Source organism: Leptonychotes weddellii, chromosome 10, assembly GCF_054177405.1.
Source record: "Leptonychotes weddellii isolate Sample4059 chromosome 10, ASM5417740v2, whole genome shotgun sequence".
NCBI lineage: Eukaryota > Metazoa > Chordata > Mammalia > Carnivora > Phocidae > Leptonychotes > Leptonychotes weddellii.
The window spans coordinates 12,578,910-12,604,955 of NC_138378.1; the positions used below are offsets into that span (position 1 = coordinate 12,578,910).

A 26,046-nucleotide genomic window follows, 5' to 3' on the forward strand; every position below is an offset into this window, starting at 1 on the left:
AAAAAAAAAAAAAGAGAGCTGGGACAGCATCACGCCCCAAATCTGGAAGGACTTAGCCACTTTGTAGTGCCAAAATCCAGTGGGAAACACACACACACAGATTGTGGAAGGTATTGACTTTATATGCAATATTGTTATATGCAAAATTGTTAAAGATTCTCAAATATCATAATAAAAAAGATTCATATGAATATGACTTTTTGTGTAATATTTTGGTATGCCACCCTTCATAACATAATAAAATAATTCTTAAGAACTAAGTTTGAGGGGCGCCTGGGTGGCTCAGTCGTTAAGCGTCTGACTTCGGCTCAGGTCATGATCCCAGGGTCCTGGGATCGAGCCCCGCATCAGGCTCCCTGCTCAGCAAGAAGCCTGCTTCTCCCTCTCCCGCTCCCCCTCCTTGTGTTCCCTCTCTCGCTGTGTCTCTCTCTCTCTCAAATAAATAAATAACATCTTAAAAAATAAAAAAAGAACTAAATTTGATTAAAGTTATTTAATTTTATTTGGAATATGAAGCTTTCAACATAATAACCTACTTGGGAACTCTTCACATCTTGGGAGGATCATTAAAAAGCAAAATGTCAGCTTTTCCACTTCAGAATTTCATGAGGTGGAAAAACTCCAAAACCATGTACGAAACCATCCATGATAGTTCTTCTGTATCCTGGACGGGACCCAGCATGTGAGGGTCTGGAAACACTTTCGAAGCGTAGCTCTGTGAAAATTGTGTGTCTCCTGTCGAAATTCCGTCCTCCTCCTATGCCACTGATGAGAAAGTATTTGTGCTGGAGAGCAAAATGAACAAATATGGAAACTGAGTCTGGCCCTGGGTCAGAGCAGGACCTGAGGGCAGCCCTGGGGTGGGGCAGGAAGCCCTGCCCACTTCTGAAGGGAACGTTTTGGAGGATCCCCACTGGGTGCACAGACCTTCACAGGTGAGAAAGTAATTTCCCATCTGGTATTTCTATTTGTCCAGCAAACCTTTGAGGTAGGGCCTTCTGCCACCTCAGTCTTACAGATGGGGAAACTGAGGCTCACAGAGGCAAAATCACTTGCCCAAGGTCACAAAACTAGCAAGTAACGAAGGCAGACCTCAAACCTGGGTCTCCTGCCTCATACGTTGTGCACTTTCTGGGCCCTCCCTCTTGACCAGGTCACCGCTTTATGTACCCCATTGCACCTCCACCCCTCCCCCCTGCAACTGCTTTGTGCCAGGGAAGCCCATCATCCTTGATCAAATAATAACCAAGACAGTAAATAAAACCTAGGGTGTACATCAGTGCAGGGTCACCCCCTGAAGATCACCCACCTGTGCAACAAACTGCCTGATTCAGTAGTGATCCCCCCAACTGCGGGGGTGTGCAAGCAGAGCGGGGCACACATATGGCTGACATGTTGTAGGGAGAAGTGTGCTGAGTGATAACCAGCATCGAGTCCTCTTCTCGGGCCAGGGTACCCTGATTTTCCTTTGAGGTGTTCACCTCCTCCCCTTTCAGCCATAGGGTTTGGGGTGATGAGCTCCTTAACTGGGTTGAATAGTATTCCCTCAAAATTCACATCCACCCAGAACCTGTGAATGTGACTTTATTTGGAAATAAGGTCTTTGCTGATGTAATCAAGTTAAGATGAGGTCATACTGCATCTGGGTGGGCTCTCAGTCCAGTGACGAGGTCCTTCTAAGAAGAGGGAAATTTAATAGAGACACAGCAAGAAGGAGGCCGGGTGAAGAGGAAGGCAGGCATGGGAGGGATGCAGCTGCGAGCCCAGGAACGCTGAGGACTGTGGGCCACCCCCAGAAGCTGGAAGAGGCAGGGAAGGACTTTTCCTGAGAGCCTTCAGGGAGAATGAGGCCCTGCTGACACTTGATTTCAGACTTCCAGCCTCCAGAAATTTCTGTTGTTTTAAGCCACCTGGCTTGTGGTACTTTGTAAGGGCTGCCCTAGGATATAGTACCATGACCCCAAGGTGAGCTCCTGCCTGATTAAAGTTAATTTGTGTCCCTATCTTCCTGCCCACCAGGACTGGCTCCGAAATGGATGTTTAACCTAATCAGAACTGATAAAATGCTAGGAGGTGTCAGGCTAGATTTACCTGTAAATTTCCCAGCAGAAATTCCCTTGTAACTTAAGCCTGTTCAGTTTGTTTCATTTAGTTATTTAATTACTTAGTTATTTATGAGAGAGTGAGAGAGCACGAGCAAGGGGAGGGGCAGAGGGAGAGGGACAAGCAGACTCCCCACTGAGCAGGGAGCCAGATGCAGGACTCAATCCCAGGACCCCAGGATCATGACCTGAGCTGAAGGCAGACGCTTAACCGACTGAGCCACCCAGACGCCCCTCCAGTTTCAGTTTCTGTGTAAGAGCTTCCCAACTACTCTAGGAATGTGACCCAAACAAGCCCCAACGATCTAGGTTGCTTTTTTTCTTTTTTTGACCATCTCTTTTAATGAGCCTAGAAATAAATTCTGGATTCTTCTGGACATTCCCCAGCCCTACTCCTAAAGAGGGCAAATAATTGAGAAGGCAATGTCACAGCCATATATTCAAGACTTACCAGTTAATCCTAGCTCACCCTGGCCCCAGGAGCAAGGGCTGGGCGATGGAAATGGAGGATGGATTTGCTGGAGGGAAATGTTAAGGGGCTCTCCTCTGCAGAGAAACGGAGATTCAGGTGCCCTGATATATCCCTGTGATGATATTTTGGAGGAAATCTCCCACCCAGCCTTGTAAGCCAAAAAGATTGTCACCAGAGCTTCTCCATGACTGCCACTGCTGAGCTCCAGGGTTTGGCCGTTTCTAAGGGGTCCTGGGGGCAGCCAGGGGCGGGAGGAGGGGAGAGGGGCAGCTCTCAGGCTGTGGCTCCAAGAACCCAAGGACACTAAGCTCACAGCTCCTCCCCCAGACCCAGGCTGATCAATTTCAGGGACTCTCATTTAAGCAAACAAATAAACAAACAAACAAATATATAGTAGTTTTGTAAACTATGGTCACAAAACTAAGTTTGAAAGTGAATATTTATTTAAAGAAAAGAAATCACCATAAATCTGGCATGTTAAAAAAGCTAGCAGATACCACAAACACCCCAAAATTAGGAAAAACAATGCGTTATCAATACTGTTCCTATTATCTGCCCGATCCTTCTCTATTCTTCTTGTTTTACTACATTTTGTACTCTTTTCTTAGGACAACAATTTCGTAAGTTCCTTTTCTCTAGAGACAATAAAAAGATAATAAAATCTTTTTCTTGAGCATGGTGGCTTGAAACCTGTTTTTTATTATTGATGTTATAGAAAAATTTCTTTCAGATTCACAACTCACATCCGTGGCCTCCTCCCCCGGGCTGGGGGTGGGGGTGGCTCCCCGCCTGGGGCAGGTGCTGCGGAGCTGCGACTGTTGACCTCCACGGGTGATGCCGTCTCTCTCTCCTCCAGGGCCACCCAGTTCCCTCCAGCCCTGGTTCCCTCCTGGCCTGGTCTGGGGGACAGGGCATGGGTGGAGTGGCCGTAAAGACCTTGACAGAGAGGCCCATTGGCCAGAGCCTAGTCACATGACCCCTTCTCTTGTAAGGGAAGCTAGGAAATGGCATCATTAGCTAAATGGCCATGCATCCAGCTACAACAAAGGGATTTCTGTTGCTAAAAGGAAAAAGGAGAGGGTGGATTTGGGGAGATAATTAGTCCTTTCTGCCACAGGGCTTGCCTGGATATTGTACTCACCCTTTCTGCTCACTCACATCGACCTGCACTTGGTCACTTGGCCACATCCGTCTGCCAAGGGATCTGAGGGCTGCAGTGTTGGGCCCGGGCAGCCGTGTTTCCAGCTAAACGTTGGGACTCTAGTGCAATGCGTAAAAGAGATAACAGATATTGGGGGGCAGCACCTGTCCCACTTCTGAGAACTTCTGCTCATCCAGTGAAGTATGAGGCCAAGTCAGCAGCTGAGAGTGGAGGAGATGGAAGGGATAGGAGAGGTTTCCACCAGGGGGACAGTAAGAAGCTGTTGAGTCAGGGAGCAGGGGAGTGTGCCTGAGAGCATTTGAGTTTTTTGTGTTTTGTGTTGTATTTTTGGTTTTGAGGGGCCTTTTTTTTTTTTTTTACTTTGCTGAGGAATAACTGACAAATCATTGTATATATTTGAAGCGTACAGCGTGATAGCTTGATATATATACACATTGTGGAATGATTGCCAGGATCAAGGTGATCGCTCAGAGTTAACTCTTGTGTGTGTGGCAAGAATGCTTAAGGTCTGCTCTTAGCAACTTTCAAGTGCACGACACCGCATTGTTAGTTCTAGTCACCAGGATGTAAATAAAGCCTCAGAACTTACTCTTCTTATACCTGCAAGTTTGTAACCTTTGACCTCCAGCCCCTGCTTTCTGTTTCCATGCAATAGGCTTTTTTTTTTTTTTTAAGATTCCACATATAAGTGAAACCATACAGTATTTGTCATTCTCTGTCTGGCTTATTTCACTTAGCATAACGCCCTTCAGTTTCATCCACGTTGGAGCAAATGGCAGGATTTCCTTATTTTTCATGGCTGAATACTATTCCATTATGTATATATACATATACCGCATTTTCTTTATCCACTCAGCCACTGAAGGACGTTTAGGTTGCTTCCATATCTCAGCTATTGTGAATAATACTACCTTGTCTCTTTAAGGCAGTGATTTCATTTCCTTTGTCTATGTACCGAAGAGTAGGATTGTGGGATCCCATGGTAGTCCTATTTTTAATATCTGGAGGAACCGCCAAATTGTTTTCCACAGTGGCTGCACCAATTTACCTTCCCACCAGCAGTGCACAAAGGTCCCCCTTTCTCTATATCCTCACCCACACTTGTTATGTCTTTTATCATAGCCATCCTAACAGGTGTGAGGTGTTATCTCATTGTGGTTTTGATTAGCATTTCCCTGATGATGCTGTGCACCTTTTCATACACTTGTTGGTATTCGTATGTCTTTGGAAAAATGCGTGTTCAAGTCCTTTGCCTATTTTTAAATTGGATTATTTGCTTATTGATTTCATATGAGTTCTTTATGTATGTTGGAGATTAACCCTTTTTCAGATTTATGGTTTGTAAATATTTCCTCCCATTCTGTAAATTGCCTTTTAGATGTATTGACTGTTTGCTGTGCAGAGGGAGCATCTGCAGGGTGAGTCTGTTTGAGTTCGCAGGTTTCAAGTGAAACCTGTTTGTCAGGTCTGAGGCTTTATTTACATCCTGCCCACAGAGGGAAGATAGGATTAGCATGACTTAAGTCTGCAGAAGGGCGTATGCAGGGATGATTATAAGGTTGGGATTTGGGATCTAGGTTGGACAAGCCGGAGAGTGAAGCCCGTGAATCTCTCCCAGGATGCTGGAAAAGCAGTAGGGTCGGGCACTGGCAGGTCAAGGTCAAAGGTCTCAGTGAGGTCAGAGAAACTGTTACCTTGGGGGGGCATTAGAATATTAGCAGAAATGTTAGGATATGGTGATCAGGAAGTGGGATATTTGAAATGAAACATTTAAAGTATGTTGCCTGTTTCATGTGTTTAAGGTGGAAGAGGTCAAGTGGAACATGGGGCCACAGAGATTGCTTACCAAGAGAGGCCAGGCTGGTGAAGGCTCATCCACACAGATCTTGGGTCACGGAGGAGGCTGGCAGGAGCCTGGAGAGGGTCAGCCGTCTGCCTCATAAGCCTCCGTTCCCTGATCTACAAGACAGACATGGAAACTGCCCTCCCCAGTGTGATGATCTCGGGTGTGGGAAGGGTTTGGTTTCCCATCTTGTCTCTACTCGTCCCCTTCCGCCTCTCCCTCTGGTTGGCCAGCCCTTCCAAAGCTGCAGGCCAATAACGACAGCACCTACACAGCCTTCTCCCTCGGGGAGGCACAGCTCCGTCGGAGGACACCTGCTGCAGGGGCCTCGCTCTAAACTGGGTCCACGGTGACACCGTGAACGTGGCTCTCCAGGAGGGGCTGATATGGGAGCAACAAAAACCACCTGTCTCTTGGTGCTTCTGGCTTCCTAACCTTTGGTATCTACCAAAGAATGGGAAGCTTATGACCCATGGCATTTGTAATGATTTCAGGTTCACAAACATCATATAAATATGATGTAGGAAAGACGTTATTAGGGTTCGAAGCCGATGGCCAAGAAAGAATTTTTGAGACGTCTTTGGTGCAAAAAGGTGGTTTTATTAAAGCACAGGGACTGGACCTGTGGGCAGAAGGAGCTGCACTGGGGTCATGAGGAGGGGCCCATTATATACTTTCAAGTTGGGAGGGGGTTAGGGATAGTGTAAGTCTCTGAGGTATTTTGGAAGCAAGGTTTCCAGAACCTTGAGGGGGCTAGCTATTGTTGGGAAAAGGTCATTTATTACCATCTAATAAAACCTGAGTCATGAGACCCTTCAGATGTATATCGGCGGGTCACGTGCTTGGGGGATGATTGCCAACATGCATCTTGGCGGGTAGAGATAAAGGAAGTTTCCAAATAGATTTACAGGATCCTGGGGGGGTTGGGCTAAGATTGCCTCTTGCCCTTTGCAAAGTATTAACATTGAGGCAGCTGAGTTTCTAGAGGAATATCACTCTGTTTCAAGGACTTGTCAGTGAGCTGTAAGTAGTAAGGAAATTTAATAATTTTTCTTTTACCTTTGTTTCCCACATCAAATATGTTGCATCACATCATTTTTCTTCCAAGCCAGACAAAGAAAAGGTCTTAGGTTGGTGCTATTTTGTCGTGAATGCCTCCCTCACACTTGCTAAGCTCCCTTTTACATCACAGAGGAGGCCTTAAGATCAGTGCCCTCAGTAGATAAGAGTATTTAGTCAGAGTTGAATGAAATCTTGTTGCTTTCATAGTATTTTTATGATTTCTTATTTCTGTAATTGATACTCATTTTCTATAGTCACCAACTTCACCAACAAGAAGTATTTTATAGCATTAAGTCAGATCATGTCAATCCACTGTTCAAAATCCTCCAGTGGCTTCCCAGTGCATTTAGAAAAATTGGGGGCATCTGGCTGGCTCAGTCAGCAGAGCATGAGACTCTTGATCTTGGGGTTGTGAATTTGAGCCCCACATTAGGTGGAGAGATTATTTAAAAATAAAATGAAAGAAAGAAAGAAGAAAGGAAAGAAAGAAAGAAAGGAAAGAAAGAAAGAAAGAAAAGAAAGAAAGAAAGAAAGAAAGAAAGAAAGAAAGAAAGAAAGAAAGAAAGAAAGAAAGAAAGAAAGAAAGAAAGAAAGAAAGAAAGAAAGAAAGAAGGAAGGGTCTGAAATGCTTTCTATGGTCGGGAAGGTCTTCGTGATCCAACCCCTGCTGACCTCTTCCTCTTCCTCTACCGTCGCTCTACCTTCGCTCACTCCTTGAGGTCCCTCCAATATGAGAAGCTTAGTCTTGCCTCAGGGCCTTTGTACATGCTGGGCCATCTGCCTGGGATGCTCGTCCCCCAGATCTTTCTTTCTTTCTTTTTAAAGATTTATTTATTTTAGAGAGATCATGACCTGAGCCGAAACCAAGAGTCAGTTGCTTAACCGACTGAGCCATCCAACCCCCACCCCCCCGGATCTTTCCATGGCTCACTCTAGTCCTTCGTGCAGGTCTCTATTCAGATGCCACCACCTCAAAGAGGCGGTCTCTGACTCTCCTAGCTAAAACAGTATGCAAGCATCCCCGTCCACCCTTTACCTCTTCTTAGTGCTCCTCACTACCTGACATGCATCCATCCATCCATCTACTTTTCCTTCCTCCCTCCTCCCTTCCTTCTTCCTTCTCTCTCGCTCTCATTTCTTATTTTTCATGTAACTCCCCCTACTGGAATGTGGGCTCTGTGAGGATAGGTCCTTCTCTTGTTCACTGCTGTGCCCCCAGGGTCTAGAACAGTGCCTCGCACACAGTAGAATTCAGTAAGTTTACATATGATTGGAAAAATAAATTAATAAAATTTCTTCTTAAAATACATTTAAGTTGAAAAGCAAATCACTTTATTGTTTTTAAAGATTTTATGTATTTACTTGTCAGAGAGAGAGAGCACGCGCACAAGCAGGGGGAATAGCAGGCTGAGAGAAGCAGGCTCCCGCTGAGCAAGGAGCCTAACACAGGACTCGATCCCAGGACGCTGGGATTATGACCCAAGCCGAAGGCATACGCTTAACTGACTGAGCCACCCAGATGTCCTGAAAAGCAAATCACTTTAAAGAAAAGCATTCAGTAAGTAGTCTGGGTAATGCCGTTTGGCAGATGACAGGAAGGTACTCCATGACTGGCACACATATGAAAAGGCTACACAAGATGCTGGGGTTTCGGAAATGCTTTCCTGAAGTGATTCTGAGATTATCTGGGAGAAAGAGAAGAGCTTCCCACCACCCGCTCTGCAGATCATGGAACAGACCCTGTGTCTTTTCTGGTTAGTGCTAAAGACTGCTGAGCACCTAGTAGGTACTGCACATTTTTAGATTTCTTTGATGCCGCCCCCCACCCATTATGAATGGCCACCTGGTTCTTGCCCTCTCCATCCTCCTCACCCAGAGCCAGATGCTCCTGGAGGCTGCTGGGACTGAACCATTGGTGAGCACCAATGGGCTCAGCTTGGAACTAGTGATTGATATATGTCATCTCTAAATAGTTAATAGCATCATCCCTGATACACAGATGAGCCATTACCAAGTCCCACACCTAACTGTGCCAGTTCTATGTTTGCCATATGAACCATTTCTTCCCTCCATGACGCCTTCCTCCGTGTTCAATAACACCCCCTCCAACTTACTCAATTCATGATGCTTGGCTACTCAATATTCTTGGCATTGATTTCCAAAGCCATGACTCTTTACAGAGATTAAGCTGAGAGCCTCAAGAATCCAGAGAAGAGGAGTATCTCAGAGGGAAAGCTTTCAAGAGCTGAGGCACAAATGGAAGGTCATGATTTAGCAACAGGCATGTTCTGTTGAGCTTAAAAGCTATTTTTCACTTAAGAACCAATTGCCACTATTAATAAATCAGGAAATTTTGCACCAAGGTCTGAATTTCTGGATTTTCTTGAAAATACAGATGGTCAGGCCACGGATGGGCCCATGTTCCTACATGGCAGGCACCAGCTGGAATTGGGCAGCTTCCCCTTTTAGAGAGGGCCTGTGTTTGCCCGTGTCCACAGACCTCACTCCTCCCTGCTGTCTTACCACAGGGCTCCCATCATTTACATTCCCTGCCTGACCGCTGAGTTTATGATCCTGACCAATCTAAGACTAGTCTAAGCATTCTCTAGGCTGATAGGAAAGGGGAATTGAGAGAGGCCTGGGGGTCTCTGTAGACAGATTTGGATCTGGAGGCACCATAAGGACAGATAAAAGGAGTGGCGTGCTGGGCAGTGTTGAACCACTGTTCTCCAGGAGAACAAGTGTGTGTGTGTGTATAGATTTTATGTGTTTATTACACAAAATCTAAAAATTTATAATTTATAAATTTACAAATTTATAAATAATAACACACTGTTGTAAATATTCTTTATAAATTCTATATAAGCCAATTCATTCTCGCAGATGGATTTTGTGATTTTTTTTTTTTTTGCCAAATTCTTGTATCCAAAACCAACTATCACTGCAATTTCGCCACGACTTGACAAAATCAGACTAGGAATAAATGCTGGACAACAATCCGACTCAGCAAAAGATCCCATCCTGTCTCTGCAGAGCGAGGGAAGTTTCAACATGAACGTGGGTTGAAATTTTTGTTGACGTTACTGAGTCGGACAAAGTAAAACAAGGAAGATGTAGGTCAGAACACCTTCATCGATGATGTGGGCAACTTGTTTGTTGCATTGGGTAATAGCGTTCAAAAGTGAAAGAATATTCCCTCAATTTTTAGTGCCACTCACCATGTCTCAGCTACAGACATGACAGACACACTCGCAAGGTAATTTGCATTATTAACATTTTATCCATCACATTCTTAAGGCTGGAGCATCAAGGAAACAATAAGTCAAGCCCTGCCTTGTAGTGTTTCCCCATCCCTGTGCTGCCAAGTCATCTCCCATGGGCATGACGCCTTGTACGCAGAATCAGGATCTCCCGTGTCTCTCATAAGACACACTATATGCAAGTAGCCTCAAGAGCACAGATGATAGTGAAATGTAGCAAAATAAGGAAGTGAGGAGGTTTTAGTATTTATTACTTTTGCTTTTAATATAATTTATTGAAATATTCAATAATTTAATATCTTTAAAAGGCTGTGTTTAACAACCAGTTGGCAAAAGTCCCGAAAACTTAACAATGGGCTCTCACAAGGTAGTAGGAGGAGCCTCCCGCACACCACTGGGTACAAGGGAAGCATCTAGAACAGGAGGAGAGAAGATGAGAGGCCAGAGTCCTGGGGGCTTGCAGCAGGCACAGATGACGAAGTGTTGTCCCACACCAGCTCCCTGGGTCTGCTTTAGCTCTTCATTTTCCTCAGCATCCAGCAACTCACTCTTGCCAGGCCCTTCCTCTGGTGACTTCTGGCCTGAGCTCCTTGCTCAGTCTCCATCTGACTCACCCGTCGGGGGCTGACCCTTAACAATGTCCCAAAGATGGGGACCTGGGTAACTGAGGGTGAGCAGAAACCTCCCCCTCAGGCCCTGACTAGCTGAATGGGACCAGCTGAAGACCCTCCTGCAGGAAGACAGGGGTTAAGTACATCCCCAGGCGCCTAATCACCCCATTCTGCAGATGTGGGAACTGAGGCTAGCGAAAGCTGTTAGTCACAAGGTTGTTGACAAGGTCAACAGCGGCCAGGAGACAGGCAACACCAGCAGTCGGGCTTGTCGGCCTCCAAACCCACCTCCGTTCTGCAAAGCTCTCCTGCACCACCTGGAAACAGCGCCTGGAGCTGGCTTCATGCACCGTGGCCGCTCTTGGATTTTAGTGCCCGCGATTCTGGAATTCTATTTACTGTTCCCCTAATTAAAACTGGCATCCCCTAAAGAGATGGCCAGCTACTTGAGAGCAGGGCCCGTGCTGAATATGTGCTGTATTAGCAGCACTTAGAATTCCAGCTCATTGACATCGGAAGTGATCTTAAGAACTCCTTGGTCCAGGTCGCCCATTGTACATATGGGGAAAACTGAGGCCTATGGCCATACAGCCATGACACCAGAGAAGCAGGGCTGGAACTCAAGCATCTTCTCCACCAGTCTGAGTTGCTGGTGAATGACAAAAGCAGGCTTCCCCTCACCAGAAAGTCCCAGCCAGATGAGAAAAGAGAGCAGAGAATAGAGTATCCTCATCTAGGTTTGGGAGTGATGCCAGAGAAGACTTCCTTCCAGGGCTGGTACCCTAGATGTTCTTTGAGAAAGCAACAGACTCCATGAGATGTTGTCATTGTAAGTACTGCAGGGACGTGCAGAGACAATGGGTAAACTGAGGCAAGAAGGCAGATCCTCAGGGCACCTCAGAGCCTGAGATTCAAAATGAAGACTTTTGGGTTCTCAAACTTTCTCCTCTTTCACCTGGGCCCGAAAGACCTCTCCTGGAGCAGGGATGACTTACAGGACCTCCGGGACCTTGTGCTGCAGGGGCCAGGCAAGCAGGAAGCTGGAGACTGTCGGCTAAAGCCATGGTTCCAGCATCTTCCAGGCAGATGGACTCCTCAAGAGGTGGCAGAGACCTCGATGCGGGTGTACGGGATGCTGGTGGAGCTCTGCCTGTGGCCAAAGCTCAGGGTGAACCTGTCAAGCAGAGAGTGAGTGGGGGAGGGGGGTCTCTGTGGCTCTCTGTCTCTGTGGCCTCTGATGTCAGAGTCTATATGACTGTAGGCACTGAAGTGATGACTGCCAGACCCTGGCAAAGCCCCCTAACTTTCTGTCTCCTCCTAAAGTCATGGCAGACTCAGCTTCCTTGCCCTACAGGCTGGCCCAGGCCCCACCATGCGACCCCGAGTCCCCAGGTCCAGCTTGACACTCCCCTTGGCTGCAATTACATCCTGCTTTACCCCAAAGCTGGCTTCTACCTGTCTTTCTGCCTCCTTAGTGCCTCATCCCAGAGGAGGGGTTCTGGAATATTCTCCCAAGAAAGCCAGGATGGCAGAGATTCCAGGTGGCTCCTAGTATCTGTATCCCCCCTAAGCCTAGTAACAGTGCCCTTTTAATTCTTAGCTGGGCACATGGCTTCCCAGGAGAAAGCCCGTTTCTCAGCCTCCCCCGCATGTAGGTATACCCAGGTTCTGTCTGAAGGATGCAGGTGGGAATGACCCGTGCATCTTTCAGGCTGTGTCTCCCCTCCCCCCCTCCCCTCCCGCAGGCCCCTGGTAAAGTAATTATCGAAGAGATGGCAGAGCAACTGGAGAGAAGGAGCGTGGGACCCTGGATGACCTCTCGAAGCACGGCTGCCACCCCAGCCCTGGTCCCCCTACATCCGGACTATTCTGAGCAGCCAGATCTATTTCCTAACCAACAGGGTTGGGCCAAAGGGGCCTGCAGGGGGGTCAGTCAACACACTGGGGGAGCTCCGCTGGCAGAGCACCCTCTGGGGTTGAGTGGAGCAGGTTGAAGGCTTTTACACTGGACCAGTTCTGCGTCCCTTCCGGGGCTGTGTTGGGCTGGGACTTGGCAGGCAGCTGCAGGAGGTGAGTTCCGACTCCCTCTTAGAATGATTTATTTTTTCAGTCCTTTAGGGCCTCCCAGGAATAGAACGGGCAGTCAGGTGCTGATGATTCCCTTTACTACAAGAAGTAACCAGGGGCATTTGCCAAGGATATGTAGGATGGTAGTGTTTTTAGGTCCTTTCTGCTGCTCCTATTCCTCTCTTCTCTTATTTGAATGGCACAAGGCCCCACGATACTAAGATTCTCCACTCCTCTCTATGATCTGAAGACCTTACATGATTGAGCTCCTACCAACTTGGCTGATCTGATCTTCTACCCCTCCTGCCACCCTCCCTTCCCTCTATTCCAGCCACACTGGCTTCCTTGTGGTTCCTTGCATATGCCGGATACACTCCCAACCTCAAGGCCTTTGCACCTGTTGTTCCCTTTACCTGGAATGCTCCTCTCCCTCATCTTTACATGGCTGTCTCCTTCTCACGAACTTAAATTGCACCTCCTTAGAGAGGCCTCCTCTCTCTAACCACCCACTCTAATTTAGCCACAACCCCCGCCCCTCTGTCCCCCGCTCTGCCAGTCAGGCCTTCTCAACATACTTCACTCTGTTTCATTTTCTTCAGATACATATAACTAGCCAAAATGCTCTTGTTGCTGCATTTGTTGGCTTGTTTATTTTCTGTCCCCCGTCTCCACTAGAATGGAAGCTCCGTGAGGACAAGGACCTTGCCCATCTTACTCGGCCACGTTTCCTAAGGCCCAGACATGGCCTGGCACATAGTAGGGACTTAATAAACACCTGCTGAATGAGTAGATTAAGCCCATAGTTCTGCGTGTGTGACTTTAAAAGGCCACAGTTATACCATTTTCTCTAAGCTTCCATGACTCTAAGATTCTGCTGCTCTGACCTCATGTGATTCCATAACTGCATGGTTTTAAAATTCCCATGAGCTGGGCCTTAAAGTCAAATGAAACTCTGCTGTCGGAAGACACAAACAACTCCAGGAAAACAGCTCCTGTACGAAGACAAGACAAAACCGACGGTGTCCAGGCACTAAGGGAATCAGGAGGAGGAGGAAAACACTCTCTTGCAAAGGGAAAGTACGCAGAGTAAATCCTGAACTGATTTGCTCAGGATTTGATGTGAGTCCTTCCTGAGGCCCAGCTTAGCCCTGTGTCCACTTACCGTCTCTTCTGGAACTGCTGGTCTATCTCTGCCAAGGACTGGCCTTTTGTTTCAGGGACAAATGCATAGATGAAGCCCAGGCCGAGGACAGCCGTCAGCCCGTAGAGCAGGAAGGTCCAGGACAAGCCGATGGTGCCTGGGAACAGGAGGGTGGGAGCGTGGGCAGGGGCGCTGCAAATCAGTTCACTCAAAAGCACATTCTCCAGATGTTTGATGTGCAGAATTAAAACAACAAGCTGTCAGGTAAGTGCCTTAAAGCAGGAGCCGGACTGGTTATCCCAGAGGCAGGCAAAGGGCCGGGGCCCAGACCCGCAAACACAGATTCAGGCATCAGGTCGGTATGGGAAAGCCCACTCACCCACATCTAAAACACTCACCAGAGGAGTGAGGTCATAATCTGAAAACATGAATGGAGAGGAAATGGCATTCACTTCCGCAGCAAAGTAGTTGCAGGACACAGCCTTGGCCAAGCCCAGCCCCCAAACAAAAAACATCCTCCGAAATTCTACAAACTGGTTATTGGGTGAATGAATTGAGCATCCAGGGAATGGAGTTTCAGCCCATGCAGCCTGTGGCTGACTCCCAGACCACTCCCCAGCCCTCGCCTCTTCCCGGAGCCTTGGATGAGGGCCAGGGTCTCAGGGCCAGCAACCAGGACCCCGGGATGACCCTGGCTCCTTTGAAGTCCGTCAGCCCAGGACAGAGAAAGGAGACAGTGAGGGAAGGGCTTTGTGGAGGCAGAAGCCCAGATAACCTTCCAGAGCCATGGCCATTCTCACCTCTAGAGGTCATGACCTCTGAGCATCCTCCCCTGACCAGCTGGGCCTCCACTTAATCCTCACACAAGGCGGGGTGGGAGGGGTGGGGTGGGTGGGGGAGGCTGGAGACAGGCACAGTGGACACGCTCTTCTACCAGCCTTTCCCAGGGGCTGTGCCTTTTTTTTTTTTTTTTAAAGATTTTTATTTATTTATTTGAGAGAGAGAGAGCACATGAGAGGGGTGAGGGTCAGAGGGAGAAGCAGACTCCCTGCCGAGCAGGGAGCCCGATGCGGGACTCGATCCCGGGACTCCAGGATCATGACCTGAGCCGAAGGCAGTCGCTTAACCAACTGAGCCACCCAGGTGCCCCGCCCAGGGGCTGTGCCTTTGAGGAGGAAACGCTTGGCTGCAGAAAATAGGAAAATAACTGAGCCTTAAGAACTGTGCCTTGGGGCTCACAGGGAGGGAGCCCCTCCCACCTTGGCTCCTTGGGCCAGGAGCATCTCAGCAACTCAGAGACCCCTTCCGGTGTTCTGGGCCCAGATAATTCCCACCACACCCCACCATGGCTCAAATGGGGTTCGAATGCCAGGTAGGAAGAGAGAGTGTCACCCAAACTAGATAGGAGAAAACCTTCCTGCCAGCAGGTGGGCATGAGCCTGTTGGAGCCGGTTTAGAATAACAAAGGTGGCCACTCGGGTACCTGCTGGTCTCAGAGGTGGGGGTGTAGACCTGCTATCGGGCCTGGAGAATTTAACATTCTGCACAGAGTTTTATTTACAGAATAGTTCTTCGGCTACAAGACGAAATTTTCAAAAACTCCCCTGCTTTAATGTGAGGGCCTTTGGGCTGCAATGAAGAAAATGGCCTCACACTCAGGCCTCCAGACTCCCCCATCCCCCCACCAGTAGTTTGTCCCCTCCCCTACCACACCAATCAGAGCCAGCTTCCAGATGGAGGCTCTTCCCCTCCTTCAGCCTCACCTCCCAGGCCCACTCATTGATGGAGCCTGGAATTATCAGGGGTAGAAGCCTCGAAGGTCACGTCTTCTCTTGTCTTTGTCTGCTGGCCTCTCCTCCCCCCTTTGCTGATACTAGCACCCCACTTTTCCTTTAAGGAACCATCCCCCCCACCTCTGTACACATGGTTGGGTGAAGCTGTCCCCCACCCACCCTGACTTCAGGGGCTGGTATATGCCCCAGGCCTGGGCATCAGAATCTTGCAGCCTTCCAGCCGGGGATGGGCAGGCAATTTTGCTGAGCCAACAAGAGCCCACCCCAGGCAACTGTTCCTGGATCTAGAAGGAACTAGACCATGGAATTAGGTCAGAGAACTCACCGATGAGGTGGAGGAAGGAGAGGCTGACAAGGAGGTTGCTGGCCCAGTTGAAGCTGTTGCAGAAGGCGAAGGCTCTGCCTCGGATCTCCACGGGATAGATCTCGCTGAGGACAAGCCAGGTCACTAGGACAGGAAAGCAGGGAGAACTCACGGGCTGGGGTGGGAACTGGGGCCTGGCACCCATGGTCCAGTGGACAGCCCCCCAACAATGTGACTCAAGCAGAATTTCAGGCCCCTGACACCCAGTTCTCCCACTGCCTCCCCCACACTGCTGCAAGAACCCTTTTCTTCCTTTCTTTCTCTTTTTCTCTTTAAGGTTTTATTTATTTATTTGACAGAGAGAGAGAGCACAAGCAGGGGGAGTGGCAGGCAGAGGGAGAGGGAGAAGCAGACTCGCCGCTGAGCAGGGAGCCCGATGCGGGGCTCGATCCCAGTACCCTGGGATCATGACCTGAGCCGAAGGCAGACGCTTAACGACTGAGCCACCCAGGCGCCCTCAAGTAAACCCTTTGAGTGACCTATCCAGGGGCAAATTCAAGTTTAAGAGGCCAGAAGCTTAAATAATTTGGGGCCCTTTATAAGAAAAAAAACTACAAACAGAAAATTAGGCCCTTGGAAGGAGTGCCCGCAAGTGGGCAAGGAGCCGTAAAGCGTAAGCTTCATTGGCTTTGCGGTCAGGCCCCCTCTAGTGTCCTTCTGAGACCCTGACTGACAGGGTCCCCACCCTTTCCGCTGGGTGGGGTAGAGGTTGCTGAGTTTCCTGCCAGAGAACTCCCACCTACCTGGTCCAAACCCAAAGGAGAAGGCGCTCACAAAGACCATCATGCAGACCAGCGCGGTCCAGTGCAGCAGGGCGAGCTCGGGGGCAGAACGGGGCGCAGGGGCGGCAGCGCCTAAGGCCGGCAGGGGAGGGGCTGTGCGGTTCCCAGCTCTGGGATGAGGCTTGATTTTCGTAGAGGTTGGGGGGACTGGCTTCCCTTGGTTCTCACTGGTCGCTGGCAGTGGAAGTGGACTTACGACGGCCCCTGGCAGGCTCGAGTCTCCAGGGAGGCCTGCCGGCCTGCTGGCGTTGGGCAGGGCCAGGCAACTTGGGCCGGAGTCCATGGGCGCGGCGAAGCTGACGAGCCCGATGCCGCTGACCGACAGGGCCATGAGGGCACAGCCAGCCAGTAACAGGGCCCTGCGGCCCGCTCGCTCCACCAGCCCCAGGGCCGTCAGGGTGGACACCACCTTCACGGCGCCGAGTCCCACAGAGGCCAGCACAGCTGAGGAGCCCCCACGGAAGCCGACTGAGTGGAATATGGTAGAAGCATAGCACAGCACGTTGGGCTGCCCCGTTAGTTGCTGGAAAATCACCAGCCCCAGCCCCACCATGGTCCGGCCTCGCATGTTATCCCGGGCCCTGAAGAGGTCCAGAAGGGAGTATCTTGGCCTCCCCAGCTTGGTGGCCTCACCTCCCTGGAGAGGAATGAGGTCCTTGTGGGCTGCAGCCTCAGTGGTCCCAGCAGGGAGACAGAAGAGGCTGAGGGACTGCAGAAGAGCAGGTGCGGCGGCCCAGCCGAGCATATGCCGCCATCCCCCCGGGGAACCAGCCAATGCGTAGTTGAGTGCATAGGAGAGCAGGATGCCCAGGGTGATGCCAGCCTCATAGAGGGACACCAGCACTCCCCGCTGCCGGGGCCCCACCAGCTCTGACACATAAATACAGCAGGCCATGGAGGAGAGGGAGATGGCAAAGCCAGCCATCAAGCGGCCCAGGACAAGCCAGGCCAGGGAGCCAGCCAGGCCGAGGCTCAGGCTGCCTGCCAGAAGCACCACATTGCTGCCGAGGATGGCTTGTCTCCTGCCATACTGGTCGATGAGGACGCCCCCCACCAGGGAGGCAAGGAGAGCCCCCAGGAGCAGGCTGCCCACCAGGAGCTCCTGCTCCAAGCAGGAAAGCCCGAAGTCAAGCTGCAGGGGCAGCAGGGCACCTGATACGACTGCCAGTTCATAACCGAAGGTCAGGCCACCCAGCAAAGACACAGAGGCACACAGGGGCAGGAGCAGTTGGGGACGGCCTGGAAAACAAAAGTGACAAGAGCGGAGTTCAGGATGGTTCCTCACCAGAGCATCCATCCATGAACTTCCCCTCCATCTGCCAACCCCTCATCTATCCATCCAGCTACTCCATCTATTCACCTGTCCATTCATCCACCCGTCCATTCATCCACCCATCCTTCCATTTATTGATCTATCCATCTTTCATCCATCCATCCACTCCTTCCTTCAACCACCCACCCCTCCATCCATCTACTGTCATTCATCTATCTATCCATTTACTGATCCATCCATCCATCCATCCATCAATCCATTCATCTACTCATCCACTTCTTCCTTCATCCCTCCATCCATCCACTTCATTCATTCACCCACCCACTCCATCCATTCATTCACTCACCCATCTACTCATGCATGCTTTCATGCATCCATCCATTCATCCATCATCCAGCCATCCACCTCTTTCTTCTTCCATTTCTCCTTCATCCCTCCATCCATCCATCCATCCACTCCATCCGCTTATCCAGCCATCCATCTACCCATGCACGTATTCATGCATCCAACCATCATTTGTCATCCATCTATCCATCCATTTACTCCATCTATTCACCCATCTATTTATTAATCAATCTATCCATCCATCCCTTCATCATCCCCTCCTCCATCCATCCACTTGCTCTATCTACCACATATTCATCCATCTATTTGTCCATTATATACTCTTTAATTCACCATCCATCTGTTTATTGATGCATCTACCCACAAATACATCCATTCATCCACCAATCTTTGATTCCATCCCTTATGTACCCATTCACACACTTACCCATCCATCCATGCATCCACCCCTCCAATCATTCAAAAACTTATTTATTCGGCATCTACAACATGCCAAACAGTGTTCTTGGGGCTGGCAATACAGTGGTGTTGTCAAGCACCTGATATTCTAGTAGAGAATGGCAGACAATAAATAAATATATATATATAACTTTAGGTGGTGAAAGATGTCATTTAAAAAAGCCAGGAAAGTGGATTGAAAATGATGGAGGAGTTCTATGTTAAATAGGGTAGTCAGTTAAGGCCTCTCAAAGAGGGAAGATTTGAGCAGAGATCTGAATTAAGTGAGGGTGAAAGCCATGTAAAATCTGGGAGAAGAACATTCTAGACAGAGGGAACAGCAAAAACAGAGGCCCTGAGGCAAGACAGTTTTTGGTATGTTTGAACAACAACCATTAATATTAATAGCTAGTGCTTATATGACATTTATTAAGTGCCAGGCCCGGTTTTAAGAACTTTACACACACTTACTCATTTAATTCTTTTTTTTTAAGATTTTATTTATTTGTCAGAGAGAGAGAGAGAGCACGCGCACAAGTAGGGGGAGTGGCAGGCAGAGGGAGAAGAAGGCTCCCCACTGAGCAGGGAGCCTGATGCGGGGCTCGATCCCAGGACCCTAGGATCATGACCTGAGCCAAAGGCAGACGCTTAATGACTGAGCCACCCAGGCATCCCTACTCATTTCATTCTTACAACAACCCTATAACAGTATTTTTAGCATCATCCTCCAAGGCTCAGAGAAGTTAAGAAACTTTCTCATGGTCACACAGCAAGTGGGTGACTGATGCAGCAAGAGCGTTCAGGCTGTTAATCATTGCGTTTTCAGCAAGGAGGCCAGGATGGCTGGAGACACCTCCACCTGAGGAGATAATGAGGCAGAAGTAGGCAGGGGCCAGGTCACGCGGAACTTTTTAGGTCATGAAGAGAATAATGAATTTCATTCTCAGTGGATGGAGGCAAGTCTTGGAAGGCTTGAGCTGGGCAGAGAGAGTAGTCACCAGCACATGTGGCTCCTGAGCACTTAAAATGGGGCTAATGTGATTAAGGAACTGATTTTTAAAATCGTATTTAATTTTAATTAATTAAAACGCAGTTACAGGTTACTCTTAATTCTTAATTCACACGCTTACACATAGATATTTCTAGAAGCATCTAGATTAATCTAGCAGTATCTATCTCACCCACACCCACCCTGGACCTGACAAGAACATTCATAATACTACAGACTCACTGAGCGTATCTCAACCAGGCACTGCTTTGAGCACTTTAAGTGCAATAACACATTTAACTTAATATAACTTCATGTGGTGGGCTTTTGAATTATTTATGAATGAACAAACTGACCATCAGAGGTGAAGTGACTTGTCTAAGGTCAAAAGTAGTAAGTAGCTGAGCCTAGATTCAAAGCCGGGCCGTCTGGCACCACATCCACACCCTTAACCACCCCCTTGGCAAACCTTGGCATATTATGATTTTGCGCTGTTCTCTCCTACCTCTACCTCTCCCCATCTCTGTTAGGCAATTTTTGTGCAGGGGGAGGAGTTTCATGGGTGGAAGGCTTGGTGCCCATTTCTGCTCACCCTTATCCCTCCCACCCTGCCCCCTGGGAAATCACCTCCTCTGTTTCCCTGGCTGGCCCCGTGCTTCTTGTTCATGACCATCAACGAGCACCCTAGGAAGATGATGGTACCCGGGTCCTGTCCTGTCTTCACCTCCCTTTGCCCCATCTCCCTCGGTTCCTGGAGCTTGCTGCCAGAAAGGAAGTTTCCTCCAGGCCATGTGAGGCAATCAAGTGAAAACAGCATTTGTTTGCCATTTCCTCAGTTCCTCTGGAGCTGAAAGGGAACCCAGCCAAGGGGCTCAGAGGCCAAGTTGACTGTCCACAGGTCCCGCTGGAAAATGCATCGGGGCAGATTCGGGTCACGGTGGTTAAGAGCAGAAGAGCGAAAATAATAGTGAAATAAAATAGTAATAATAACAGGTGTCATTTATGGAACAGCTTCCCTACATAGAGACGTTAGTCTCTCAACTCATCTTCATAAGAACCCCTAGGTGGTACAGCTGCAGTTATCCCCATTTTAGAGATTAAGTTTCAGAGTGTTCTCACAGCTGGGAAGCAACCGGATCAGGACTCACTGATCCATCTGACTCCCAAACCCATATACTTAGGAGCTTTGCAGAACAGACTTCAAGCGAGAAGGACCATCAAAGATAGGTGGGGTGTGAGAGAGAGCAGAGGTGCAGGGCCAGGGGTGGAGGGGAGATACAGACACATTAGCTCTCGGGAAAACCCAGTCACAAAGCAGAGTGAACCAACAGTGCCCCAAGGAAGGATGAAGGGCAGCCCCCAAGGAGTCAGGGTCAGAAACACGAGGGAAGCACATTCCCTTCCTTAAGCTTTCCTGGCTTCCGTGGCCTCTGCTCTGTAAGTCCTAACCCCTTCGCCTGCCATCCCAGGCCCTACCTGAGCCGGTGGCCCTGGCCCAACTCCTCAGTCACTTCCCCTCCCTGACTCTGTCCCCACCTCCCCTCCTGCCTCCCCAAGCCCCGCAAACACTTGCTCTCCGCACACACGGTCCATTTCCATGCCCCTCTGCCCGCCGCTGCATCGCCTGTGTCCCCACAGGCCCACTCATCCTCCTCAGTCCCAGCTCGCGGGCACATCCCCGAAGGGCCTTGAGTTGTAGTTCTCTGTTCTTTGGCATCCCCCGCCCTCTTTCGGGGTGCTGCCCTTCCCCGTGCTTTGTCTCTGGGTCTCCTGGTTTGGATACAAATGACCGCGGCCACCTCCACCCCCACTGTCTAGCTCCAGGGCCGAGTCCATGACCCAGATCCGACCAACCAGCAGGTGCCCAGGCCCTGCGCAGCGATGAAAGCCACGTGGCTGACCCTGGGCCGGTGTATCGGCTCACTGAAGGCGCTAAGCTGGTAGTTTACCTGCCTGGAGCCGCTGGGGGCCAGCTTCCCCCTTGCGGGGGGGTCCCTGACAACACTGCCTGAGCCCCAGTTCCTGAATCCATGGACTGCTCATGACTAAGGAATGTCTTTTTTCCTTCTTTCTACTTTTTCTCTTGTCTCTTCCCTCCCCTCCCCTTCCCACCCCTTCCCTCGTCTCCCCTCCTCTTCTCTTCTCCTTTTTTTTGCTTAAGGTAATTCATGGGAGGCCCTGGCTAATTCTTGTACATCTTCCTCCACTTTCCAAGCCACACTTTTCACTTCCCGCCAACTCTGCATTCCCCCTTCACTTGCTGACACCATCTCAAGTTTGTTGCTGTGTCTTCCTTATTAAACGGGGCAGGGCAGCGTTAGAGACTTCCTGTCTGTGCCTCCTGAGCCCCAGCTCTGTCCTGACGCCCCAGCGGGGCTCAATGAGGTTTCTGCCGAATGAACCCAGGATTGCGTTGGGGACTAGGGAGGTGTCTGCACGTGGCATTGCAGAGGCCGCATCAGATACCTTTGAACCTAGCAGAATGCTACATGACAGCCCCAGGGGTCCTGTGGAAGCCTGAGTCATTCTGCTCAGAGCCCTTGGGGTTCCCACTTCAGTCTGAAAAGAGCCAAAGTCCTTACAGTGGCCTTCAAGGTTTTGCAGAATCTGCCTGCGTTCGTTCATTCTCTCTCTCTCTCTCTCTCTCTCTCTCTCTCTCTCTCTCTCTCGGCTCTGCCATGCCAGTTTCCTTGCTGTTCCTCCTCATTCCTGTGTGACTCAACTCAAGGCCTTTTACCAGCTGTCACCTCTGCCAGAAGAGCCCTCCCCCTCCATTCCTTCCCTCTTTCCCTCTGGTCTTGGCTCAAACATCACCTTCTCCTGAGGCCTTCCCTGGCCCTCTACTTAAAAGAGCAACCTCCCCCATCACACCCAGCACTTCTAATGCCCTTATTTTCCTCCAAGGTACTTCTCACCATCTGAAAGAACTATATGTTTTACATATTTATTGTTCTCTCCAACCAGAATGTTGACCCCAAAAGGACAGGAATTGTTTGTTTGTCCTTAGCTGTCTCCCTGATGCTAAGGACACTTCCTGGCGCTCAGTAAATACTTGTTGAATAAACAGAAGATTGAATGAAGGGACTCTGGGGGCTTAGGGAATCCAGACAGGAAGGGTCTTGGCTCTTGAGGGAGAGGTCTCTTTGGAGAGGTCTAGGGCCTGGAAGGGGCCAAACTCCACAGAAAGTAGAGTAAATCCTGGCCCCCAAAGTAGGGCCCAGCCTAGGTTTGGGAACTGCTCCTCCTTTCTATTAAGTATCTGTCTAGGGGCGCCTGGGTGGCTCAGTCAGTTAAACGTCTGACTCCCGGTTTTGGCTCAAGTCATGATCTCAGGGTTGTGAGATCGAGCCCCACAACAGGCTCTGTGCTGATTGCGGAGCCTGCTTCAGATTCTCTCTGTCCCTCTCCCTCCATCCCTCGGCCTTCCCCGCACACCAGGCACACACACTCTCTCTCTCCCTTCCTCCCTCCCTCTCTAAACAAAACAAAACAAAATGATAGGTTATATGTGAAGCTGTCTCACACTGGAGAAAATCCCTTCGTCCTCTAAGCCCCTCACTGTGGAGGACAGAGCTTCCCAGGGAGAGAACTGGGGAGCAGGGGAAGGGGGAAAAAGTCAGGTTTCGGGTGGATGTATCACCAGCTGCAAGTCCCAAGGAGCCTCTTGTTGGTGACACAAGAACAGCATCTCCACCAGAGGTCACAATGCATTGGGACCCTCCCCTGCCAGGGATCCGCCACAGCTCTCCCTCAAGTTCCAGGGAGAAGCCTGAGTGACACTGAACTATGCAACTATCCTCACCCAGAGGGCTGGTTTCCAAACGTCCCAACACGGCTAATACGGAGCACTCACCACAGCCAGCCCTACCTCCTCTTCTGGAAGCCCTAGCTGCACCAGCTGACTCAATCCCTACAGCAAACCTATGACCCAGGCACGGCTGTCATTCCCATTTTACAGATGAAGTAACTGAGGCACAGAGAGGTGAAGACATTGCCCAAGGTGACAGTTTGTAAGTGACAGAGCAGAGACTGGACTGCCTCCAGAGTCCCAACACTGGGTGTGGTAAAAAAGAAAAGCTCACATGAAGGGACCCTTTACCACGTGCAGGTGGTGAGCTGAGCCCTTTTCGTTCATTTTCTCACGTCATTCTCATAGCTGCCTTGTGGTAAGTGCCTTTGATGGGGGTCATTTCATAGATGAAGAAGCTGAGGGTCGGAGAAGTAGACGAGATGATGCACTCGGAAGTGGGAGGATGCGGGCTGGAATCCAGGTCTATACCCAGGGCCCAAGCCTGGGAAAGCAGCCTGGGATGGTGGGGAGGACAGAGCCCTCCCTCCCCCGCTTCCACCCAGCCCCATCTCTGTCCTCCTGAGATGCTCAGTCAAGAGCTGTTGAATTAACTTAGGAGGCGGCAAAGCGATCGGAAAGGCAGGTGCGAGGGACCAGGGTCAAGCTGAGTGTCCTTGGGAGGACCTCTCTGGGCCTGTGTTTCCCTCAGGCTCCGGGGCAGTGTGCCTTGAGGGTTAAGAGCATGGACTCCGGAGTCAGACCTGGAGTTGGTGACCAGTTGTGCCATGACTGTGCATGAGAGGCTGGGTGGTACAGTGGTTGGGAATGCAGGCTGGAGCCAGAGTGCTGGGGTTCTAGCCCAGCTTTTCTAATTCATTGCTGTGTGACCTTAGGCAGCTCATTAACCTCTCTGAGCTTCCCCATCTACAAATGCGTAAAATAGTAATATGTACCTCTATGCCTGCCTACCTTATAGCCACTGTTAGCTATTATGATTCTCCACAGCATAATCCAGAGGGAGTTTTAAAACACAATTCAGGTCACGTCCCACCCCAGCTTAAACCTCTTCTCCAGCTTCTCATGTCATTTGGAATAAAACCTAAACTTCTCGCCATGGCCTACAAAGTTCTACACAGTCTAGCCCCTGCCTAACTCTCTGACCTCCCTCCCCATCTTTTCCCCTTGCCCACTGTGCTCCAGCCACACTGGCCTGACACCAACCCACTGGTGCCTCATGGCCTTTGCACGTGCTATCCCTGCCACCCCGCCCCCCCCCTTGTAGCTCTTTTTCCAGATCTTAGCACACCCACTCCTTCTGAGTGATATCTCCGCTCCAGGGCCTCCTACCCTGGGAGGCCTTCAGTACCTACCTACCTAAAGAAGCCACTTCCCTCAGCATTTCACACCACCTCCTTTTTTGTGTTCCATAGCATCTTATCGCCCTTGGAGATTATTTTATTCATTTACTCCTTTCCAGCTTCTCAACTGGAATGTCAGCTCCATGGAAGAGAGGATTGTTGTCTGCTTTGCTCACGGCTGAGTCCCCAGCCCCTGCCACACAGTAGAGGGATGAATGACTGAATGACTGAGTGAGGCTCTGGATTCAGAGAGAGAAATGGAAATCCCAGTTCTCTGTAGCAACAAAGCAATTCCCTATTCTCCTCCCGCCCCCACCTCTCCCAGTTCTGGATTCTAATCTCCGGTCTCCTCTCATGGAATACCTCCGAAGCGAAGGTTTTGTCTGTGTTGTTCATGGCAGCCTCGTGAGGCCTCCTGAACAGAAGTGTTCAGCAAAGGGATTCACCAAGTTGCTCCTTTCGGAGCCTCCATTGCTTTATCTGCCGAGTAGGAGGAGTTTCCCTCGCGCGGGGAGGTGTAAGGCTTGAAGCGGTCAGGACAGGGCCTGCCCCGAGTTGGCGCTCAGGATCGAGTAAAGAGGGCAAGAGCACTGGCGGCTCACTTTTTTCTGGGCAGAAAGGAGCAGGGAAGGAAGTGCGCTCGCGTCCCCTCCCAGCGCCCAGCCAGGGCCTGCTGTCCCCACCCGACTGGGTCGTAGGGGGGCGCGGGGCGCGCGCGGCTGGGGTCGCAGGGGCTCCCCCGCGGGCAGCGCCAGATCTCCACTCACCCATGGCGAGCACGACTCCCTTGCGGGCTGGGGGAGCTCGGGCCGGCGCTCATCCCCCGCCGGAGTCCCCGCCTCGGCCGCCCGACAAACTTTCCGGCCCGCCTCCCGCCTCCGGCCCTCCTCCCAGCCCGCCTGCCCGCAGCGCCGGCCGCCACGTCGGCCAGCCCTGGCCCGCCTGTGCCTGGAGGCGGGACCGAGGGGCGCCAGGGACCGCCCGGGGCCTGGATGCGGGTCCCCACCCACTCTCCTCCTCGTGGCCCCGCGCCCACTGTCATCCCTGTTGTGGGGGACCCCCACACGCTGCCCTCTCCTGTGCTCCCCACGGGAAGGAGCACCCTCACTCAGTGCAGTCCACACTACTAGACTGGCCTCTCCAGCCTGTGTGTACACACACGCACACACTCATGCGTCTACACTGACCCACCGGG

The 26,046-nt window shown here is 50.3% G+C and overlaps 1 protein-coding gene across 1 annotated transcript; it reads right to left on the minus strand.

The window, feature by feature from the left end:
- Nucleotides 1–10,131: 10,131 nt before the first annotated feature.
- On the minus strand, nt 10,132–25,735 carry SLC2A10 (solute carrier family 2 member 10). The gene is made up of 5 exons (XM_081832637.1): nt 25,619–25,735; nt 16,621–17,898; nt 15,839–15,961; nt 13,742–13,877; nt 10,132–11,686 (listed from the first exon to the last, which is right to left on the minus strand). Exons 1-5 carry the CDS (start codon nt 25,620–25,622, stop codon nt 11,608–11,610), a joined length of 1,620 nt encoding a protein of 539 aa, XP_081688763.1. The 5' UTR covers nt 25,623–25,735; the 3' UTR covers nt 10,132–11,607.
- Nucleotides 25,736–26,046: the final 311 nt, after the last annotated feature.